This window comes from Panulirus ornatus, chromosome 56, assembly GCF_036320965.1.
Source record: "Panulirus ornatus isolate Po-2019 chromosome 56, ASM3632096v1, whole genome shotgun sequence".
In the NCBI taxonomy this organism is placed as follows: Eukaryota; Metazoa; Arthropoda; class Malacostraca; order Decapoda; family Palinuridae; genus Panulirus; species Panulirus ornatus.
In genome coordinates this window covers 15,550,268-15,571,087 of record NC_092279.1, presented here as the reverse complement: position 1 = coordinate 15,571,087, position 20,820 = coordinate 15,550,268, and the positions used below count along the sequence as shown (strand labels likewise).

The window sequence follows — 20,820 nt, the reverse complement described above, 5'->3', positions numbered from 1 at the left end:
TTATGGATGATCTGCTAAACGTGCTGAGGGTTCATGGTGTGGCAAGGGATGAGCTGAGGGTTCATGGTGTGGCAAGAGATGTACTGAGGGTTCATGGTGTGGCAAGGGATGAGCTGAGGGTTCATGGTGTGGCAAGGGATGAGCTGAGGGTTCATGGTGTGGCAAGGGATGTGCTGAGGGTTCATGGTGTGGCAAGAGATGTACTGAGGGTTCATGGTGTGGCAAGGGATGTGCTGAGGGTTCATGGTGTGGCAAGGGATGTGCTGAGGGTTCATGGTGTGGCAAGGGATGTGCTGAGGGTTCATGGTGTGGCAAGGGATGTACTGAGGGTTCATGGTGTGGCAAGGGATGAGCTGAGGGTTCATGGTGTGGCAAGGGATGTGCTGAGGGTTCATGGTGTGGCAAGAGATGTACTGAGAGTTCATGGTGTGGCAAGGGATGAGCTGAGGGTTCATGGTGTGGCAAGGGATGTGCTGAGGGTTCATGGTGTGGCAAGGGATGTGCTGAGGGTTCATGGTGTGGCAAGAGATGTACTGAGGGTTCATGGTGTGGCAAGGGATGTGCTGAGGGTTCATGGTGTGGCAAGGGATGTGCTGAGGGTTCATGGTGTGGCAAGGGATGTGCTGAGGGTTCATGGTGTGGCAAGGGATGTGCTGAGGGTTCATGGTGTGGCAAGGGCTGTGCTGAGGGTTCATGGTGTGGCAAGGGATGAGCTGAGGGTTCATGGTGTGGCAAGGGATGTGCTGAGGGTTCATGGTGTGGCAAGGGATGTGCTGAGGGTTCATGGTGTGGCAAGGGATGTACTGAGGGTTCATGGTGTGGCAAGGGATGTGCTGAGGGTTCATGGTGTGGCAAGGGATGTGCTGAGGGTTCATGGTGTGGCAAGGGATGTGCTGAGGGTTCATGGTGTGGCAAGGGATGTGCTGAGGGTTCATGGTGTGGCAAGGGATGTACTGAGGGTTCATGGTGTGGCAAGGGATGTACTGAGGGTTCATGGTGTGGCAAGGGATGTACTGAGGGTTCATGGTGTGGCAAGGGATGTACTGAGGGTTCATGGTGTGGCAAGGGATGTACTGAGGGTTCATGGTGTGGCAAGGGATGTGCTGAGGGTTCATGGTGTGGCAAGGGATGTGCTGAGGGTTCATGGTGTGGCAAGGGATGTGCTGAGAGCTTATAGTGTAGTGAAAGTGTTGCAAGAAGAGGAGGATGTGTATTGGAATGAGCACAGGCATGAACGAGTGATCCTTAAGGTGATCCTTGAGGCCAGCCAGCGGGTGTGTGTGTCTCTGCAGTAGAAGCATATGTGTACAGTGAGTCACAGGGGAAGCTGGGCTGGTAACAGAAGAAACAGGAGTTAACTCAGTAAAGGACGGAATGGAAATGAAGGACGAAATCACACCAGGAAGATCCTCTGTTAACAGTGAGCCAACCGAGACAACACAGAGGATGCGAAACAGAAGTAAATCGTGACATATGTAAGGTGATCAATGAGACACAGAAGTGGGTATGGTATGAATCTGTATAATGAAAGACTGGGGAAGGCTATAGATCTTCAGGTGTATGGGGGAGCAGGTCTGGGGAGCAGGCCTGGGGAGCAGGTCTCGTGACAATGGAGGGAGGTGGATATTGCGTAGCCCAAAAATAATGCTGAAGCTCTGAAAGAGAATTATGAAGTGTAAAGACTGACAGGAAAGCCTGGCTCAGCTTAACCTGCTGTGTGTGAGAGCCAGCAATGGGTAGGCAATAAAAGATTGACGCTGAAAATGGTAGTGACTGTAGGTGCCTCTGTATTCTAAACACATGGATGTGGTTAGAATAATGTACAGACTGAAACGTATGGGTAATACTGTCTACCTATTTATCAATTGCTAGTAATCGAATAGTCGCTTCCTTATTATGGAATCCACAGTCCAAGGTTTAACCTACCCAGTTTACGTACAAGTAGCAGCGGTTCGAATCCTGCTGTCTGAGGAAACTGTACGTAATATGAAATTTCGAGTCCATTGCAATATATATATATATATATATATATATATATATATATATATATATAGAGAGAGAGAGAGAGAGAGAGAGAGAGAGAGAGAGAGAGAGAGAGAGAGAGAGAGAGAGAGAGAGAGAGAGAGAAAATAAATAAGGCTCAAAGAAGATTAATAACAAAGTCTGGGAAACTACGAAAGTATTGGTCTTCGGGGAAAGTGTGAGAGGATGAGGGAGAGAGCGTATAACCAGGGAGGTGACGTGAGGATGAGGGAGAGAGCGTATAACCAGGGAGGTGACGTGAGGATGAGGGAGAGAGCGTATAACCAGGGAGGTGACGTGAGGATGAGGGAGAGAGCGTATAACCAGGGAGGTGACGTGAGGATGAGGGAGAGAGCGTATAACCAGGGAGGTGACGTGAGGATGAGGGAGAGAGCGTATAACCAGGGAGGTGACGTGAGGATGAGGGAGAGAGCGTATAACCAGGGAGGTGACGTGAGGATGAGGGAGAGAGCGTATAACCAGGGAGGTGACGTGAGGATGAGGAACAGGGAGACTGACTGACACGGAGGCAGGAAGATAAATGAAGGGAGCACTTCCACTCCTGGCGTCAGCCTGGGTCACGGTGTAATGACTGGGGAAACCTGCAATAACCTCCGCCTGGCTCGACCCTGCTGGCCTAATACTGCTTGGCCTACCTTGCTTCACTCTCTCTTGCTTGGCCTACCCTTGCTTGGCCTTCCCTGCTTGGCCTACCCGCCGGCGTTGCTGGGGACGGGGTACTGAATACTGATGGTCTGTGCCAATGGACGTCTGTTTCGCATCGACTGAAAACAATCCTCACCTCGTCTTCAGCGGAGGGAGGAGAATCGTCCCCCCAAAAAAAAGAAAGAGCATAGAAAAGAAACGCGTCAAAATTTCACAGGTAAGAAAACCCGAGGGGGGGGGAAAAATGCCTTAGAATCGACGGGGGATGTTTTACACCCGCCTTTCCTCCAGGATGTCAAGCGGGGCATTGTTCCAGCGTTTAAAATAGAGGAGGGACATGACCGCACGAGAGCGGGACGACCCTCCCCTGGGAACGGTGTGACAACAAAGGAGAGAGAGAGAGAGAGAGAGAGACACTGAAACGCTAGGTTATGGTTCACTAAATATCAGCTCGGGAAATGGAAGGCAATTGCTTCGTCCATAAAAACGTCAGGGACCCGGGCCAGTGTGTGTGTGTGTGTGTGTGAAGGCCAGCCACCGACCCTGCCCGTGGACGGTTGAACGTGTCTTACTGGCCCTCCCGCAAGCCCTCGCCAGGCATGCCACCCCCTACACACGCGGGAGACCAGAGCAATGCTACTGGGCTGGGCCAGGCAGGCAGCTTAGGTGGTGATGAGTGTTGTAGGGTGATGGCCCGTGTGGAGGGTTGAGGGGAAGAGTTGAGAAGGTCAGAGAGAGAGAGATGGGACAGGGATGTGAGGCAGTGAGAGGGCTGGTGAGATGATGGGGATGGGTGGTGACTGGTGAGATGATGGGGATGGGTGGTGACTGGTGAGATGATGGGGATGGGTGGTGACTGGTGAGATGATGGAGATGGGTGGTGACTGGTGAGATGATGGGGATGGGTGGTGACTGGTGAGATGATGGGGATGGGTGGTGACTGGTGAGATGATGGAGATGGGTGGTGACTGGTGAGATGATGGGGATGGGTGGTGACTGGTGAGATGATGGGGATGGGTGGTGACTGGTGAGATGATGGGGATGGGTGGTGACTGGTGAGATGATGGGGATGGGTGGTGACTGGTGAGCTGATGGGAAGGAGAGTTATACTGGGGACACAATGGAGAGGGACTGTGATTGGAGAGATGGTGAGGAATTGGCGGCGAATGGTCAGATCATGGGAAAGGATTGTGACTAGCAGAGGAAATGCCTGTGGGGTGCGAAAGTGATTGGTGAGGGGGTAGTGACTGGTGGGACTGTGGGATGGGATGCAGCCAGCCAGAGAGAAAAAGAGAGAAAAGCGGAACAAGCAATTGTGCCAAGAAATACGAGACGGGGCTTAGGTGGCGAGGGATTGCAGGAGAGAGAGAGAGAGAGAGAGAGAGAGAGAGAGAGAGAGAGAGAGAGAGAGAGAGAGAGAGAGAGGAGAGAGGAGAGGAGAGAGGAGAGGAGAGGAGAGGAGAGGAGAGGAGAGGAGAGGAGAGGAGAGGAAGGAGAGGAGAGAGAGAGAGAGGAGAGAGAGAGAGGGAGAGAGAGATCCACCAACTGACCCTCCCACACAACCTGGGGGTCACCAGCTCAACCCCCAACCCAACCTGGGGGACGAGGAGGTGGTCACCCTGCGTCACACCTTACACCATCAACACGACCAAATCCTCAGCAGCTGCTGACGGGTTTACCAGCCATCTCAGTATAGATTTAGAAGTATGGATATTCTATAACTAAACCAGTCATACACGCCACGCCATATGTGATATTCCTCACACCAAATACCACCACCATCAGGAGGAGGAGGAGGAGGCACCGAATGACCCATATATTTCACTGGGATTTTCGATTAATACAGCGCGTTTGTGTCGGACGATGTTGGTGGTGACGGCGTGAGTGGGTGTTCTGTCCATCACGGCTGGAGGTGTGGGTAGCGCTACTGTGAGCGGTGCAGGAGGGTGGCTGGGGTCGCTGACTAGCAGAGGGAGGAGGAGGAGGGTGGCAGAGGGGAGGAGCAGGACGGTGGCAGAGGGAGGAACAGGAGGGTGGCAGAGGGAGGAGCAGGAGGGTGGCAGAGGGAGGAGCAGGAGGGTGGCAAGGGGAGGAGCAGGACGGTGGCAGGGCGGAGGGTATCGAGGCAGGAGGGTGGCAGGCCTGTGTGGTAGCAGGGTAGCGGGAGGGAAGTCATGAGGGTGGCAGAGTGGCAAGGCGGTGGGGGTGGATGATGGTGGGCAGCAGGGTGGCAGAGGCTGGCGTCGGGGGGGGGAGGAATGTGGTTAGAGCGGCGGAGACCGTGACCCAGGGAGAGTGTGGTAGGCACAGCAGGTATCATGAAGGCGCCAGAGCATGACCAACACGAGTTATGGATTAATCTCTAGAAGGGGGCGGCGGAGGCGAAGGCGGGCTTCGATATACCCTTCCCCTTTACACGCTGCACGTGCTGCATCCCCGACACCGCACGTGCTCTCCAACACCAACCACCCCCCCCCCCCTGCGGCTCCAGCGCCAACAACCAACCACACCCCCCACCACCTACATCTGTAAACAACTCGCGACCTACTTAGATTTCTCGTTAAGATTACACCATCAGATAAGGGTGGAGGAGAGGAAGGAGGACTTCATTTCTTTACGAGTATTTAAGTCGCGTGTTATCATCAACAGCGCCTTAAGGAATCGTTCTTCGTCAGGAGCAGCGTCGCACGGCACTTGGCTTCCGCTCGCTTGCCACGGTGTCGGGCGTGTCCCTCCTGACGGTGTGGTCTACGAGTGTCCCTCCTGACGGTGTGGTCTACGAGTGTCCCTCCTGACGGTGTGGTCTACGAGTGTCCCTCCTGACGGTGTGGTCTACGAGTGTCCCTCCTGACGCTGTGGTCTACGAGTGTCCCTCCTGACGGTGTGGTCTAAGAGACCTCGAGAAGGCAGCAGAAGGAAGCAGCGCTACCATGGGAGATAACGCTATGTTTAAAAGGTTCTTCCTCAGCTTATATCAACGGGTCTGGCCGCAGGAGTCTACGTGAGGGAAGGCGGGCCATGTTTGCTGAAAGAGCTCATAACACTTCTTGCTGGACCGACTCGCTTAAACCACAATGCTCAACTCTGCTCGGCCTGGAACGGTGGGCACTAGCAAGAGATGAAGAAACGAGGGCTTCCAGTCTTTATATATACATATTTTCGTGTGTGTGTGTGTGTGTGTGTGTGTGTGTGTGTGTTACCGGACTCTGCCTACATTAGTTTACACAAGAAGCTTAAATGCACCTTTGGCAAGAACCGTATCACTGGGAGTACAGCCTCGTCAAATAACTTCTCACTCCAAAGATCCCACATTTCCCCTGCTACTGAAAGCGCTGCAGGCCTCGGGCTGCGAAAAGCCACTGGAAAGAAATTCTGTGTAAACAGAGCCTGGGGCATATCCATCCATCTAACTATCTACCCAACTATCTAACTATCTATCTATCGATCTATCAATATATATATGATTAAGCGACATCCTGGGGTTCATGAAGAGGAGACGCACACCTGAAGTGGCAACACACATCATCAAGTTAATAGCCTTGTTGACTGTCACTGGCCAAGATAGCATTGGTGCTGGCTCGTCCCCGGCGCACTAGATGGATTGGCAATATCGGTCGTGCCAGACAAGACAGATGTAGTGCCAATATTGATATCCAACCACCTCCCACAACCCCATGCTCTTGCTCCCGGCCATGACCTTCTATCCACTCCGCCGCACCACCACTACACACACACACACACACCACACAGCGCCTTACTACCCCACAGCCCCTCAACCACCCCCTTTAGGAACAGTCCTGTTCCTGCGTATATCTTCATCAAGTTCGCAGGGCCTCGGACCGGCAAAGGTGCGGGGCTGTCTTGCAAGGGGACCACGAGGAAAGCTTTCCTGGGTGGGTGACAGGTATTTTTCGAGCTGAAAGCAGCGCCATCTGTCACCTGACGGGAGAACGAGACGCTGACTGGTCTCCATACCTCACACTTCCCACTTGTTTTTGCAGACACTGACGAAGAGGCAGGCAGCCACACAACCCGGTGGTACCTTGGTGGGTCACGGCCGTCTGACGCACCGACACAGACGAGACACGAAGGACTTGCGACAGTGCCCAGTGTGTGTCCACTGGTTTAAAGACAATTAAGGAAAGAGAAAGTGTCACTAAATATCTTTAATGACGCTTCCCAGTGTCGGAGGAGGACAAGTGCCCAACATCGGTTGTGCTTTTAACTTCAGGAGGAGTGAAGACTGCTTGCCAAGGGCGGCCAGTGGGGGTCTTATCAGTGGCACCGAGTCTCCCTCTTTCTCTGGAGTAAGTTCTCCCTCAGGAGCGACACGAGTCTGGCGGATCCCAACTTGGGAGAACACGTCGACCCCTGGGGTTAAATCAGCTGGAGTGGGGAGGTCAGCGGCTGCATGGGAATGGACCCTATCCATTTCACCAAGTTCTCGTATCAGAAATGATTTTTTGATGTTGCGTGTCCACTGCTGACGCAACCTGCTCTCACAAGTCCAGGTCACATTTACTAAAGAAAAGGTGTTCAGCCCAGATCTGGCAGGCCTGCGGGAGGTCTTGGGTCATATCTCAATACCCTACGAGAGGTTCCTGTCTGATCCACCTATATCCCTTGTGAGGTCCTAGCTATCCTACGAGAGGAGTCAGATTAGGTCGTTATCCTAGGAGAGGTCCAGGTTAGATCTAGCTATCCTACGAGAGGTCCAGGTTAGATCTAGCTATCCTACGAGAGGTCCAGGTTAGATCTAGCTATCCTACGAGAGGTCCAGGCTAGATCTAGCTATCCTACGAGAGGTCCAGGTTAGATCTAGCTATCCTACGAGAGGTCCAGGTTAGATCTAGCTATCCTACGAGAAGTCCAGGTTAGATCTAGCTATCCTACGAGAAGTTCAGGCTAGATCTAGCTATCCTACGAGAGGTCCAGGTTAGATCTAGCTATCCTACGAGAGGTCTAGGTTAGATCTAGCTATCCTAGGAGAGGTTTAGGCTAGATCTAGCTATCCTACGAGAGGTCCAGGTTAGATCTAGCTATCCTACGAGAGGTCCAGGCTAGATCTAGCTATCCTACGAGCCCTGATCTATCTACTCAAACGAGAAATATCTGATGGATTTTGTGTGTCCATTGAGTTATCATACTTCGATTACTGACCTACCCAGAGTATTTGGACGGCTCATTGTAGCACTGTCTGTTATGGGAGAGATTACCTTTCCTTAGCTTCATAATCTGGGATTTTTTTTTAAAGAGTTTTGCATCGATTTTGAATAATGTTTGATACGTTGCATTTCACAGCTCCCGAACGAGCGTGTCCATATGAAGCCTGGTGGCTGATAAGCTGTAACATTTTTCTGTCGTACAGAAGTGAATTACTCTTGCTTCTCTTTTTTTACTGCTTTTATGCAAACTATTCAGTAAACTGGCGAGGCCTCCGAGACGCGTGCTGAGGCGCCGCCTCTCAGCTCGACGCGCGGGAGGAGGAGGCGGAGGAGGATGAACCCCTCCCCCATCAGACATATGTACTAGTCGTAGCAGCAGAATTTGCTATGAATTGCTAAGCAGTTTGAGATTTGTTAAAGGTGACAGCCTGCACCGGTGTGTGTGTGTGTGTGTGTGTGTGTGTGTGTGTGTGTGTGTGTGTGTGTGTGTGTGTGTGTGTGTGTGTGTGGAAGAAGCTGCTCATTTCTTTTTTCTTTTTTCAGTAAGAAAAAAAGTCCTTCTCTCGGGTGTGGGACGCAGTCGGAGGCACCGCTCACGCGACATGCCTGACGAAGGCGGTGCGGGTGGGGAAGAACATCGTGATGACATATATTCCCTTCAGACCATGTGTGTCTCAACCACGTTAAGTATAGGAGATCCCACGTGAGAATTATACGAAGGAGGAGCTACATACGAACCCCAGGAGGTGTCGAGACTTGAACCCCAGGAGCGCCAGATAAGAACCCCAGGAGGTGACGAGACTAGAGCCCCAGGAGGTGTTGAGATACGAACCCCCAGGAGGTGTCGAGCTAAGAACCCCAGGAGGTGTCGAAACTAGAACCTCAGGAGGTGTCAAGATAAGAACCCCAAGAGGTGTCGAGACTTGGACCCCAGGAAGTGTCGAGATAAGAACCCCAGGAGGTGTTGAGACTTGAACCCAAGGAAGTGTCGAGATAAGAACCCCAGGAGGTGTTGAGACTAGAGCCCCAGGAGGTGTCGAGATAATCCCAGGAGGTGTTGAGACTTGAACCCAAGGAGGTGTCGAGATAAGAACCCCAGGAGGTGTTGAGACTAGAACTCCAGGAGGTGTCGAGATAATCCCAGGAGGTGTTGAGACTAGAACCCCAGGAGGTGGTGAGATAAGAACCCCACAACACTTGAATCAATACATGATTAAGGAGTTAGAACTATGAGGTTCAGAGGCACAGGCTCTCAAAAAGTCTTTCTGTATGACTGATACGGCACATCTAAGTTAGTAAGAACGTCTTGAGTACGATACAGGAATTCGGAGGGGGAAGAGTGAGGGAGTACATGTACTTACATAAGAGCACTTAACAACCATCAGCCAGCTTACAAATGCAAATACAATCTTTCATATTTTTTTCAACGGAATACACACGAACAGTTACGAACAACAGCACAAAATATATGTGAATAAATGCACATATATAGAGAGGTCTTATACAAACACACAAACGAACCAAGAGAAAATACGAACACACACACACACACACACACACACACACACACACACACACACACACACGCACACACACACACGCACGCGCGCGTGCAAACACACAAGTACATACGCAGACATATTGGAAAGCACATATAAACACAAAATGGCATATATGAATGTGCATAAAACAAATATTAGTCCAAAAAGTACATGAATGCATGAAGATACACTCACACACACACACACACACACACACACACACGAGCCGTAAGACTCGCTCCCCGTATAGCACAAATAAGTGGTCACCGAAACAAGTTACAGAGACATTCTCGTCCCCTACCATCTGTAACGCGGGATAAGACTGATCAAGCCTGACTAGTGACTCTTCCCTTATCCCCCAGGGTTGACCTCCTACTCTCATTCACCGGTCACTGTTTACCCGTGAAATCCCCCCTGTGGCGGGGCGGAGTGGGGTGAGGAAAGTGGGGCGGAGAGAGGCAGACGGTGGAGCGGGGCAAGGAAGGTGGTGGAGCGGGACGAGACAGACGGAGGGGTGGAGCGAGGCAGGTGGTGGAGATGGGGGCGAGGGTAAAAGGGAGATGGGAGGGTTGAGTGAGATGTGGGAGGGTGGAGAGGAGAGGGCCGGGAAGGGTTTTCAAAACACTGGTCGGGGAGGAGGGAGGGGGAAGAAAAGGCGGGATGGGGGTAGAAAAAGGGCCGGACGGAGCAGGGAGAAGACAGGCCAGGGCTGGCTAGATGAGGAACGGGGACGAGGGAGAGGAATGAAGAAGACACGGTGGGACAAAGGGGACAAGGGGGGGGGGGGGGACGGAACGAGTGGTGGAGACTATGAGTGGAGGGGGAGGTAAGACGCCAGCCCTTCCCCCTATGACAACAACGAGAGAGCCAGGGACAAACGCAAGGCAAACACGGCCATGATCGAAGCCACACTCACTTGACCATGTAGAGGATGGTGTTGTCCTGGTAGAGCCAGATGTAGTGGTTGGGGATGGTCATCTCCTGGAAGGTCACAGCTTTGGCGTTCTTGAAGAAGGAATCCGGCCGCCAGATGTCCTGCAACACAGACCCCCCAACACCAAGTTATATAGACTCTTTGCAACACAGACCGCCACCCCCCCCAAACACCGTGTTATATAAACCCCTTGCAAACACAAGACCTTCCCAACACCGAGTTATATAGACCCCTTGCAACACAGACCCCCCCTAACACTAAGTTATATAGACCCCTTGCAACACAGACCCTCCAACACCGAGTTATATAGACCCCTTGCAACACAGACCCCTAACACCGAGTTATATAGACCCCTTGCAACACAGACCCCCCAACACCGAGTTATATAGACCCCTTGCAACACAGACCCCCCCTAACACTAAGTTATATAGACCCCTTGCAACACAGACCCTCCAACACCGAGTTATATAGACCCCTTGCAACACAGACCCCCAACACTGAATTATATAGACCCTTCGCAACACAGACCCCCTAACACCGAGTTATATAAACCCATTTGGTCTTGTGTTGCATACCTGCAAGTAAGTGTTGCCTCGTTAGCTGTAGAACAACAAGTTATATACACACCTCAGGCCATAGATACACTAAATGTTGTATACTGAGTCAGGTCAGATGATGGCCAACTGACAGTGTAACTAAAGGATCGACTCAAAAGTAAAAAAAAAAGTCGAGTCACAGGTTATGTGGCATACCTGGATCCAGGTCACAGGTCATGTGGCATACTTGGATCCAGGTCACAGGTCATGTGACACACTCGTAGAGAGGTCACAGGTCATATGGTATACCTGTGGCGGGTGAAGTGACAAGCGAGGTGATGGTCCTTAAGCTAAGTTATAAATTGAACAGATCATCCTGAGCCAGCTGACAGGTGGAGGGGCGCCAGCTTACCTTGAGCCAGCTGACAGGTGGAGGGGCGCCAGCTTACCTTGAGCCAGCTGACAGGTGGGGGGTAGGCCAGCTTACCTTGAGCCAGCTAACAGGTGGAGGGGTGCCAGCTTACCTTGAGCCAGCTGACAGGTGGGGGGCGCCAGCTTACCTTGAGCCAGCTGACAGGTGGAGGGGCGCCAGCTTACCTTGAGCCAGCTGACAGGTGGAGGGGCGCCAGCTTACCTTGAGCCAGCTGACAGGTGGAGGGGCGCCAGCTTACCTTGAGCCAGCTGACGGGTGGAGGGGCGCCAGCTTACCTTGAGCCAGCTGACAGGTGGGGCGCCAGCTTACCTTGAGCCAGCTGACAGGTGGAGGGGCGCCAGCTTACCTTGAGCCAGCTGACAGGCAGGAGACGGTAGTCGTGGGTCATGTTGTCAGGCAGACGGAGCCTCCAGTCCTTCCAGCTCTGGGCGAAGAAGATGTCGGCGGCGTAAGTCTGTAAGGGCGATACCAGGGAGGATAAGATGTATGAACAAAGCACTATTACTTCTACCACCACTACTACTACTACTAATACTAATAATAATAATAATAATAATGATAATGATAATAATGATAATAAAAATAATAATGATATCAATAACTAATAATAACTAATTATTCTGGTGATAACAGATCATCAGATCAATGAAATCTTATCTGAGATCAGGAGGTCCATTGAGGATCATTATCAGGGGACAGAGTCCCTTGCCTCGTTCTGGGTAAGGGGAGGGAGGGAGGGAGATGCCTCTGTCACGCCAAGCCTGCATTATGGGATATACTGCTCAAGCACACCTCCTGTACCCTGAGCCAGGCTCCTGTCTTGGGAGGATACAGTTCGAAGGATACCTTCTGTACCCTGAGCCAGGCTCCTTCTTGGAGGGATACAGTTCGAAGGACATCTCCTGTACCCTGAGACATGGCTCCTTCTTGGAGGGATACAGTTCGAAGGACACCTCCTGTACCCTGAGCCATGGCTCCTTCTTGGAGGGATACAGTTCGAAGGACATCTCCTGTACCCTGAGACATGGCTCCTTCTTGGAGAATACTGCTCAAAGGACACCTTCCTGTATAGTAGTGGTTCTGGTTCCCTTCACTAGGGTAGGACACATCACCGTCGCCTTACAACGAGGTTCTTGGAAGGGCATGACACTCAGATGGGACACTAAATAGCCCAGGTCAAATCACTGGAAGAACAGGCTTACCCCTCGCCAGGGGGAGGGAGTTGGAGAGACACTCCCCTCGCCCAAGGAGGGAGTTGGGGAGACACTCCCCTCGCCTAAGGAGGGAGTTGAGGAAGACACGCTCCTCCCCCAGAGAGAGGGGGATGACTTAGACGCGCTTTGCCTAGGGGGTGGGTTGGGGTGGGGGATGGACTTGAGTCACCTTGTTAGCCAGGACAACACCTGAGCCCCACCATAACACTGCCTCGTAACCATGACAATGAGCCACACCCTCCTCGCCTGCTAAGGCTAACACCCCAGCGTATTTACGGCAGGTGATGTGCGTCTGGTCGTAACCTTACGACACACATAGTGTTGGGGGCACGTACAGGGGAGCGATGAGGAAGAACCACCACTGCTCATAAAGGCATCACGTACAACTGCATCATTTGGGAAAAGATATGGCGCCCTGGACAGGAGAAGGGTAAGTCTGTTGCCTTAAATAAGTACGTGGAGTTCTGCTTCTACGAAACAAAAGAGTGTGGGACGCCTCGAGGCAACTACAGAGGAACGTAATACCTTAAAAAAAAAGGATCATTGACGTTAATCATTAATCTACTTCGTATTAGAGGAACGATGTGTATTCATCACCAGCGAAGGGTAATCGAGGCTTATTTCTTTACCTCGAGGAAGGCCAAACGCTGTGTCTTTCCCCTGACGTAGTCTATATACATCGTCTTGCCCGGAGCAATGAACGTCGTCTGAGAATATCTGCACGGCGGAGTATTTCTCTGTGTGACATTCACGAGGCATAATGCTGAACACATACGCCCTAAAGATGCCCTGAAGAGGACAAGACCAGCCTCCCCTCCAAGGATCCATCACACACCCTGCGGAGGAACACACACACACACACACACAGACACAGACACACACACACACACTATCACCGAGGAGCGACCCCCAGGGGCGCCTGATATCCTCTTGATCCCTATTGACTCGCCAAACTCCTGCCAATGAACTGCTCTGGTCCTTTCGACGCACGCGAGGTCCACGAGGATCACCCGCGCTTCGACACGTGTTCCAGAGATAAGAAAGAAAAAGAAGAAAAAACACATTGGCCACGATATAACCCAGAGACATTAAGCCAGCAACGATATCCACCACATGCATTCTCGTTATCTTTCGTCTGAACTGATAACACTGTATGATATCCTTATCTTTCGTCTGTTCTGATAACCTATATGATATCTTTATCTTTCGTCTGTACTGGTAGGATAAAACTATATGATATCTTTACTTTCGTCTGTACAGAAAACACCGTATATCCTTATCTTTCGTCTGTACTGATAACACCGTATGATATCCTTATCTTTCGTCTTTACTGGCAAGATAACGTTGTATAATATTCCTACACCCCATACTTGCTTCGTGTATAATATTCCTACACCCCATACTTGCTTCGTGTATAATGCGGTACGGAATACGAATAGAAAGGGGGCTACAGAGACGTAATGAACCAACACATTTATAAGGTACAGTTTAAAATAAGCTTACGAAGGGAAGCAAGAGTCACGAAATGTGGTTTTACGTAAGCATTTAACCAAACTACGGAGGAAGGAGAGAGAGAGAGAGAGAGAGAGAGAGAGAGAGAGAGAGAGAGAGAGAGAGAGAGAGAGAGAGAGAGAGAGAGAGAGAGAGAGAGAGAGAGAGAGAGAGAAGACTAGAGAGGGAAGGATTTAAACACTCTGGTTCGGAAGGGTTAATCATTCCAGTGTGGAAAAATTCACAATATTCCCGGAGGTAATAGTGTACAGAGAACACTTCAAAAATCTCCGGTACGAAAATTCATGATGGACAAAGTCAACTGCTTAATGGGCTTCGTCATATGTAATCCTTAGGGCGGGAAAAAAGGGGGGAGGCCCTTGGAAATATGAAAGAGGGCCTTTGAATAAGAGGAGTGAACAATCGAGATGGCATGGGAGGCCAGGTCAGTGTACAGGGGAGGAGGGAAGGGAAGGAACAACGGATTGTGAGTTCTAACATATAAGCGACCGGGTGAACTCGGGCTCCACCCACGGAGGTGAAGGCAAAATGGAGATCCAAAAATATCTCTGGTGTGCGTATGAGGAGAGTTTTCTATATCGGCGAAAGTTATGAATATACGTGAAGGATGGAGAGAGAGGGGGGGGGGGGGGGAGAAGAGGAGTGTGGGGGGGTTGGGAAGGAAGGGGTTTGGATTGGAGTTAGAGGAGGAGGAGGAGGAGGAGAAGGAGGGAAAGTGTACACACGAGTGTAATCTCCCGCTGTCCACAGGTAAACAATCTCCCGCTGCCCACATGTAAACAGAGATTTACATGAGAAAGTATTCCTCGGGTACGACTGAGAATACACCTCTGGGACGACTGAGAATACTCCTCTGGGACGACTGAGAATATTCCTCTAGGACTGAGAATACACCTCTGGGACGACTGAGAATACTCCTCTGGAACGACTGAGAATACTCCTCTGGGACGACTGAGAATACACCTCTGGGACGACTGAGAATATTCCTCTGGGACGATTGAGAATACTCCTCTGAGTCGACTGAGAATATTCCTGTGTGTGTGTGTGGGGGGGGGGGGGGGGAGGAATTACGACACTCGTCCCAATCGACGTGAAGACTCCGTCTCGCCAACAAGTGGTGTTGACGACCTCTCTAACCAGACAGACGCTGTGTGTCTACGTACAGCTGCCCCGGGGACGCGGTCTCCTACAGAGAACCTCCACCTCAAACACTGCGCAGGAAACGCTACTCCCCCCCCCCCCAAAAAAAAAACCCCTGGCCGTTAATTCCGGGTCGAATTTTCTTTCTACTCTCCCTTCTGTGCTTCTTGCATCGAGGCAGTAGATACGCTCCACCACTTTTACTACCCAACTCTCGGATGATAATCACGGAGGAGGAGGAGGAGGAGGAGGAGGAGGAGGAGGGGCAGTAGGAGGAGGAGAAGGAGGAGGAGGAGGAGAAGGAGGAGGAGGAGGAGGATTGGCAGTAGAAGGAGGAAAAGGAGGAGGAGGGCTCTGGGATGTGTTTTTGTAATGCCCATATGAAGGCTGAGCCAACCGGAGGCAGTGGACGGTGTCCTTCTACCCTTCCCTCGCTGCCCCGCGAGACAGGACGGTTACCCGTCCACTCCCCGTCACCCCGCATGATTTATCCTCCCCCGTCAACCAGCGCGATTTATCCCCCCGTCAACAAGGGCAATTTATCCTCCCCCGTCAACCCCACACGATTTATCCTCCCCCCGTCACCCCGTCCGTTTTATCCTTCCCCGTCAACCCCAAGGGACAAGGGATAAGACATTTCACACTCTCCCCCTCAAATGTCACCCTACCCCCCCCGCGCGACAGGGCCTCCCACTGTAATAATCCCACCAATATCCCAAAGTATCCACCAAATCCCTCTACATGCAGACGGATTCCTTAAATCCTACATGACCCTCCACGAACACCTACCAAACCTTCCCCCCCCACACACACCACACACACACACCCTCTCCAGCGTAAGAGCATCTCGTCCTTGCTTTTAATTCGTCGTATCACGAGTTGGTGCCCCCCCCCCCCCCCCAACACACACACACACACACACACGGGAACTTTCCTTCAATACCCGGTCATTCGAGGCTAACAACTCTCATCTCACGGAGTGAAACTACCGAGGGAAACTACCTTCCTTACCTGTGTTTTCCCCTCAGTAGTAACCTGGCAATGGTCCGTATTGGTTTCCCGTTAAAAAAAAAAAAGAAAGGCTTAAATATGACACCGAATCAGCATTCTTAGTCGTATGTTATGTACATATGACTCCCGGTGGTGCGTTCACTGTGGTTTGTTACAAACAACGACCCCTGTTACCACACACACACAAACACTGTCATCAAATACTTACACACTAGCAAACGAGCTACCGCGTAATACGCAACACCTACTAATACAAACACACACACACACACACACACACACACACACACACGTTAGTAACACAAATATATCAGCAACACTATGATATCCAACGTGGCAAAACCGATGTGAAACACAATATGGCACAACAGGTAACAGTAATGTGGCTGAATGGACGTGGAGGGTAAATACATATGAATTCTGCTGCGGGTGAAGGAAATTACATGTAGAGTACGCGGCCACGTCACACAATATGGCAACATTTACGGAAGAAGTGCCAATAACTGCCAGACACAACGTACGGTTGTGTGATGACGTTAATATTGTTTGGAAACAGCGGCACAATAAAAGAAAAAAAAAAATGGTTTGGTTCCAAAAAATAAACGAACAAGAAAGTGATAAATATCAAAAGAGGACAAGTAAAAATGATAGATTAACAAAAACAATAACATTACTACAATAGTAACAGTAGTAGTAATAATAATTATAATAATAATAATAATAATAATAATAATAATAATAATAATAATGATAATAATAATAATAATAAAACAATAATAATAATAATAATAATAGTAATAATAATAAAACAATAATAATAATAATAATAATAATAGTAATAATAATAATAATAATAATAATAATAATAATAATAATAATAATAATATGATTTTTGAACTGTCGAGATGTGGTGTGTGTGTGTGTGTGTGTGTGTGTGTGTGGCTATGCCAAGAGGGCGAACGCGACGACGCTGTACTATCAAGTACACTTCAGCAACACTGCCGCCGGGGACGCGGGCGTGCCTGATGTAGTCTGCGTTGTAACGCTGACACTGAAGCAATTGTGTGTAGGTGCAGCGTCGTGAGATGTCACATACCACAGCTGGGGGGTGACGGCCCGCCGTACGTGCTGTGACCCTCACGTCTCCATTGTCTGGCAGTGTTGCCGCCGCTGGGAAGGGCTACTGTGTGGCGGCAACGTTGCCACTGGGAAGGGCTGCTGTGTGGCGGCGTTGCCACTGGGAAAGGATGCTGTGTGGGGGCGTTGCCACTGGGAAGGGCTGCTGTGTGGCGGCGTTGCCATTGGGAAGGGCTGCTAGTGTGGAGGTGCAGCCACTGCGAAAGCTTGTTAGTGGGGAGGATGTAGCCACTGGGAAAGCCTGCTAGCGTGGAGGGGTGCCACTGGGAAGGGACTCCTAGTGTGGAGGTGTAGCCACTGGGAAAGCCTGCTGGTGTGGAGGTGTAGCCACTGAGAAAGCCTGCTGGTGTGGAGGTGTAGCCACTGGGAAAGCCTGCTAGTGTGGAGGTGTAGCCACTGGGAAAGCCTGCTAGTGTGGAAGTAAAGCCACTGGGAAATCCTGCTAGTGTGGAGGTGTAGACACTGGGAAATCCTGCTAGTGTGGAGGTGTAGCCACTGGGAACGCCTGCTAGTGTGGAGGTGTAGCCACTGGGAACGCCTGCTAGTGTGGAGGTGTAGCCACTGGAAAGGGACTGCTATGACCCACCATGGAGTTTCGCCTCCACCTGAGATAACTAACTTAATGGCTGCGACGCCAAGTTACGACCCTTGAGGACGACGCACGTACGACCCTCCGCTTTGATGGCCTGACCTATGACCTGGACCAGGGGTCGTATTTGTGTCCCGAAAGGTCATTCTCAGCGTCCATTCCCAGGACGGGATGAACCATGTGGAGGGTAACTCATGTATTCCTACAGTAAGTGGCCATACTAGCAAACAAAACATGGCAAACTGTATGTGACAATAATGGCAAACAAGACGATGGCAACCCATGGCAAACAATAAGTGGCAAGAGTGGCAAACAATACTCGACAACAACAATGGCAAAACAACAACAACAACAACAACAACAACAACAACAACAACATGGCAAAACAAACAAACAACATTGAAAGGTTACAAAACAAAAAAGACAATTAAAAAAACTACGTGTCAACCAAGGCAAAAAGGACAACACCATGAGAGAGAGAGAGAGAGAGAGAGAGAGAGAGAGAGAGAGAGAGAGAGAGAGAGAGAGAGAGAGAGAGAGAGAGAGAGAGAGAGAGAAGAGTGTTGGAGACGTCTCGTATATTTGCCGGGTTTATTGGAAAGGCGTGTATTTATAGCCGTTGAAAAGCGGTCTTCAATGTCCTCCGGCGTGTTCCCTCGCTTGTACAGACCAGACCAGGTGGAGGGAGATCTTGGTGTTACTAAGGGGATGACGATGGTGTGTGTGTGTGTGTGTGTGTGTGTTGTGTGTGTGTGTGTGTGTGTGTGTGTGGGTGGGTGGGTGTGTGTGTCTTCCCTCGCTTGTAGAGATGAGGTAAGAGCAGGTGGAGTGCTTGGTGTGACAAAGAGGGATGATGTTAGTGTGTGCGGGTGTGTCTTCTGTTCAAGATATTCTCGAATAGGGAACCATTTCTTCTTCTTTTTCTTTTTAATCGTATTCGTATACCTTTAACTGCCATGTAATCTCCTTTGATTCATCTTATCTTCCTCCGTCTGTCTGTCTGTCTGTCTCTCTGTCCTGCCGGCTGTTTGTCTATGCCCCGTCCTTTCTTAGCGTCTCTCTTTCTGTATACTGTCCACTTTTACCAATTTGATCTCTGTCTCACCTCAACAGTCCTGCCACACACACACACACACACACACACACACACACACACACACACACTCACACCAACCCTCATGCCTCATGCCTCTCTACCCAAGAACACTTCCTCTCGTTTCCCATACTTCAGTGGGGGCGTGTGTGGCTGCCGGCAACAGCACACACACACACACACACACACACACGACTCATGAATATGAAATTACCGGGAAGCGTCTGTGTAAGAATGCCATTATTTCCACTTTGGCCCAGGGCAATTATATGGCTCGTAAATTTTCAGCGTATCGGCTGATACGTTTTCCAATCTCTTGTTAGAATAAGGACATTCTGCTTTATATATATATATATATATATATATATATATATATATATATATATATATATATATATATATATATATATATATATATATATATATATCTCCCGTGTGTTCACACTAACCCACCAGCTTACAAGTGCTTAATAATGTTTACCGAAACATTCCATATCGCGTCTCGAGGGAGGAGAGGGTATAGCAGAGGCTGTCCCTCTCCCTCCTTCCTTCCCTCCCACACACTGGTGTATTATGAAGATCATCCATGATTTCCATAATTTCATTTCACAGGCGTGTCGCCCACGAGGAAGGGAGGGAGGGAGTGAGGGAGGGAGGGAGATGATGAAGGGAAGGTAGGGGGTGAGAAGGGAGGTGAGAGGAGGCACTGGAGGGAGTGTGGGGAGGTGTGGTGGTGTTGATGTTTCTTCCTGTTGGCACGAGTCGTGGTGACAGTGTTGTCAGCAGAACCCACGCACCACCGGGCGACTGTCATAATGCTCCAGCCGTTCTCAACCCCGGCAGACGACGCGGCCTGGTTATGAATGTGTAATTACTACTTGTGTGTTACTGGGACGGAGTTCTACACTCGTGCAGTGTGTATGTGTGTGTGTGTGTGTGTGTGTGTGTGTGTGTGTGCGCGCGCGGGCGCTCTTGCGCTTGCCCACGATGTCCTCAATTTATTCATAAAATCGCAACATTTCGTGTCAATGTTCCGCGTCGCCAAGTCCAATCTTTACCCTTTGGCCACTTCAAACGTATACAAACGCGAGGCAAAAGAGAACACTATCGTAAGCAAAACTGAAAACGCATGACGTATCTACGTATATTAATGAAAAAATATAAATAATGAAAAAAAATCCCCTCCCTTTTGAGTTTGGTAAAAACAGGTGCCTGCGATGAAATCCCCAGCGCCTCTCCTCGAACTACCGCTGCACCACCACCAGACCAGGAGGATGACGAGGTCTGATGCGAACGGATATTGATTCTTCCACCACAGCTCCGAGTGAGGCAGTGTTGATTCTCTCACCTTTTCTCCGGGAGGGGAGCTTGCCGAAGCATGAGTTCACCCTTGGCTGCATCCCCGAGGCTCCTACCACCAAAATCAAGAGGGAGATTACTGGACGAACACCGCAAATCTTTACGTTCTTCTGCAAATTTGTGCAAACTTTAATATCATTTTGGTGGAAATGTTTTAGAAGCTGCTCGTTAAGCTGGTCTAACATCCTATGCATTATTCCTCCTGTTAGATATATTGTATCATTACAAAATCATTATGTGTGTACTTTCTCTGGACTGGATAACCATCGCAATACTGGAAATGAAATTCCGAATTCTGGAATGACAAGTCTGGGGCAGAGGAGCCTTGACAGCACTCAGACGCTTTCGAACCAAACACCGACTTCCCAAATCCACGTGGAATACCTTCAGTACCCCCTTCCCTCAATGGATCCCCGTCCCATTTCGAAGACCACTGGAAACCTAACCTACTCCCTGGATCACTTGGGA

At 50.3% G+C, this 20,820-nt stretch overlaps 1 protein-coding gene across 4 annotated transcripts in view; it reads right to left on the bottom strand.

Annotated features, from left to right (window-relative positions):
- The window catches only part of LOC139765934 (glycine receptor subunit alpha-2-like), a 330,653-nt gene that overhangs the window by 65,235 nt on the left and 244,598 nt on the right, over nucleotides 1-20,820 (bottom strand). For all 4 annotated transcript variants that reach the window (XM_071693907.1, XM_071693912.1, XM_071693911.1 and 1 more), the window contains exons 5-6: nucleotides 11,644-11,751; nucleotides 10,311-10,429 (exon numbers count right to left, since the gene is read on the bottom strand). In XM_071693907.1, the coding sequence (XP_071550008.1) occupies nucleotides 10,311-10,429; nucleotides 11,644-11,751 (227 nt within the window). The remainder of the gene's footprint in view (nucleotides 1-10,310; nucleotides 10,430-11,643; nucleotides 11,752-20,820) is intronic.